The 1,974-nt window shown below is 43.9% G+C and overlaps 1 protein-coding gene across 1 annotated transcript; it reads left to right on the top strand.

Annotated features, from left to right (window-relative positions):
- Positions 1-274: 274 nt before the first annotated feature.
- On the top strand, positions 275-1,631 carry LOC107125145 (TGF-beta receptor type-2; the record flags this gene model as incomplete). Its single annotated transcript, XM_015428599.1, has 2 exons — positions 275-1,077; positions 1,486-1,631. Coding segments are annotated over 2 exons (949 nt in total), but the record flags the coding sequence as incomplete, so codon positions are not given.
- Positions 1,632-1,974: the final 343 nt, after the last annotated feature.

Raw genomic sequence — 1,974 nt, 5'->3', positions numbered from 1 at the left:
AGGATTCAAACCTGGTTCTCCCAGATCCTTATCCAGCGCTCTAACCATCACACCACACTGGCTCTCTGATCTTGAAAGGTTCTTTTTTAGTTGCCATGTGATAAAGGACCCTACCATTTAAAAAAACAGTTGTTCATGACTGCCCCTTTAGGAATGTGGATCGAATTCCATGATTATATGGATCCTGGGTCATGCTGAAATAAAATTCATTGCTTGTGCGAAAGCATATCCATAAACCATTTTTAAGCGCAGTTGTTTCCCCTCTTTCTTCCAGAATTCAACTCAAGTGTAGAAGAAGTGAAAGATGTGATTTCTAAAGTTGCTATAATAAGCCTTGTCCCATTGCTTGTGGTCACTGTCGCTGTGATTCTCATCTTTTACTGCTACCGTATTCAGAGGAGGAGGAAGCTCAACAAGGCATGGGAGAAGAACGTGAAATCCAAGAAGCATAAAGACTGTAGTGATGTTTGTGCCATCATGTTAGATGACGACCGTTCTGACATCAGTTCTACTTGCGCCAACAACATTAACCATAATACTGAACTGTTGCCCATTGAGTTGGACACCCTTGTGGGCAAAGGGAGGTTTGCAGAAGTCTATAAAGCGAAACTGAAGCAAAATACGTCAGAACAGTTTGAAACAGTAGCTGTCAAGATCTTCCCTTATGAAGAATATGCCTCTTGGAAGACTGAGAAAGACATCTTCTCGGACATAAACCTGAAGCACGAGAACATCCTTCAGTTCTTGACAGCAGAGGAGCGCAAAAGAGATTTAGGCAAACAGTACTGGTTGATCACTGCTTTCCACTCAAGGGGAAACTTGCAGGAATACCTCATAAAACACATCATTAGCTGGGAGGACCTCTGGAAACTGGGTGGCTCTTTGGCTCGTGGGATTGCCCATCTTCATAGTGACCATACACCTTGTGGCCGACCCAAGACCCCGATTGTCCACAGAGATCTAAAGAGTTCCAATATCCTGGTGAAAAATGATCTAACATGCTGCCTCTGTGACTTTGGGCTATCTCTGAGGCTGGACCCTACTCTCTCTGTCGATGATCTGGCTAACAGTGGGCAGGTGAGCTGAGTGCATGGTATTTTTTAAAAAAACACTAAAGTGTTTAAAGCTAGCAAAACATCTGCCACTGTGTTGGGTAGGCTGCATTTGGAGACAAGCCTAGCACACCATAGGAAAGATTCTATATTCCACTGCAGGATCTCTACCTTTGAGGGCTGGGTGACCCTTTTTCAGGGCTAGAGAGCAGGTTTTGCTTTCACTGCTTTCTTATTACTGAGGGCTGTTGTTTACTTGTACCCACATTGGTGAATGGCACCAAGAATTTAACACGGAGCTGCAATCCTCCTTTTCACATTTCTCCCACAGATTATCACATTTACCCATATTTTACTGTCCAGAATAGATTAGTATGTGACATTAACTTTCCAAACTGCCCTTTTAACTGTTCCTTTTGTAAAATGTTTACAGGTTGGCACAGCGAGGTACATGGCTCCTGAAGTCCTGGAATCCAGAATGAACTTGGATAATGTTGAATCCTTCAAGCAGACCGACGTCTATTCCATGGCTTTGGTTCTCTGGGAAATGACCTCTCGTTGCAATAGTGTTGGAGGTAGGTGAAGCAGCCTTTTACTGTGAAAGGGGGGGAGTTGCAGGTGGCATTTAAATACTGAGCTCTTCAGGTTTCAGGAATTTGTTTCAGTATGTATTTATTGCACTTACACGCCTTGTCCCACCATCCAAGTAGCTTCTAGAGCTAAACCTTCACTTGAGGAAGAGCATTGTGCCATGAGTCTCCAGACCCCGCTGTCAGCTGCTCTGGGCCTTCTTTTAACAATTTTTCTTTCTATAACTGTAACAACTCATTGCTGAGACCTGTCTTGACTGACAAAATGCATCTTCCTTTCTCTTTGGAAGCTAAGCCCAGCTGGGTTCTGAGAATTGCCTGGGTGGGAGACG

Source organism: Gekko japonicus, unplaced genomic scaffold (assembly GCF_001447785.1).
Source record: "Gekko japonicus isolate JY-2015 unplaced genomic scaffold, Gekko_japonicus_V1.1 scaffold14342, whole genome shotgun sequence".
Taxonomy (NCBI): Eukaryota; Metazoa; Chordata; class Lepidosauria; order Squamata; family Gekkonidae; genus Gekko; species Gekko japonicus.
The sequence above is the reverse complement of the archived record's forward strand: the minus strand, read 5'-3'. Positions and strand labels throughout refer to the sequence as shown.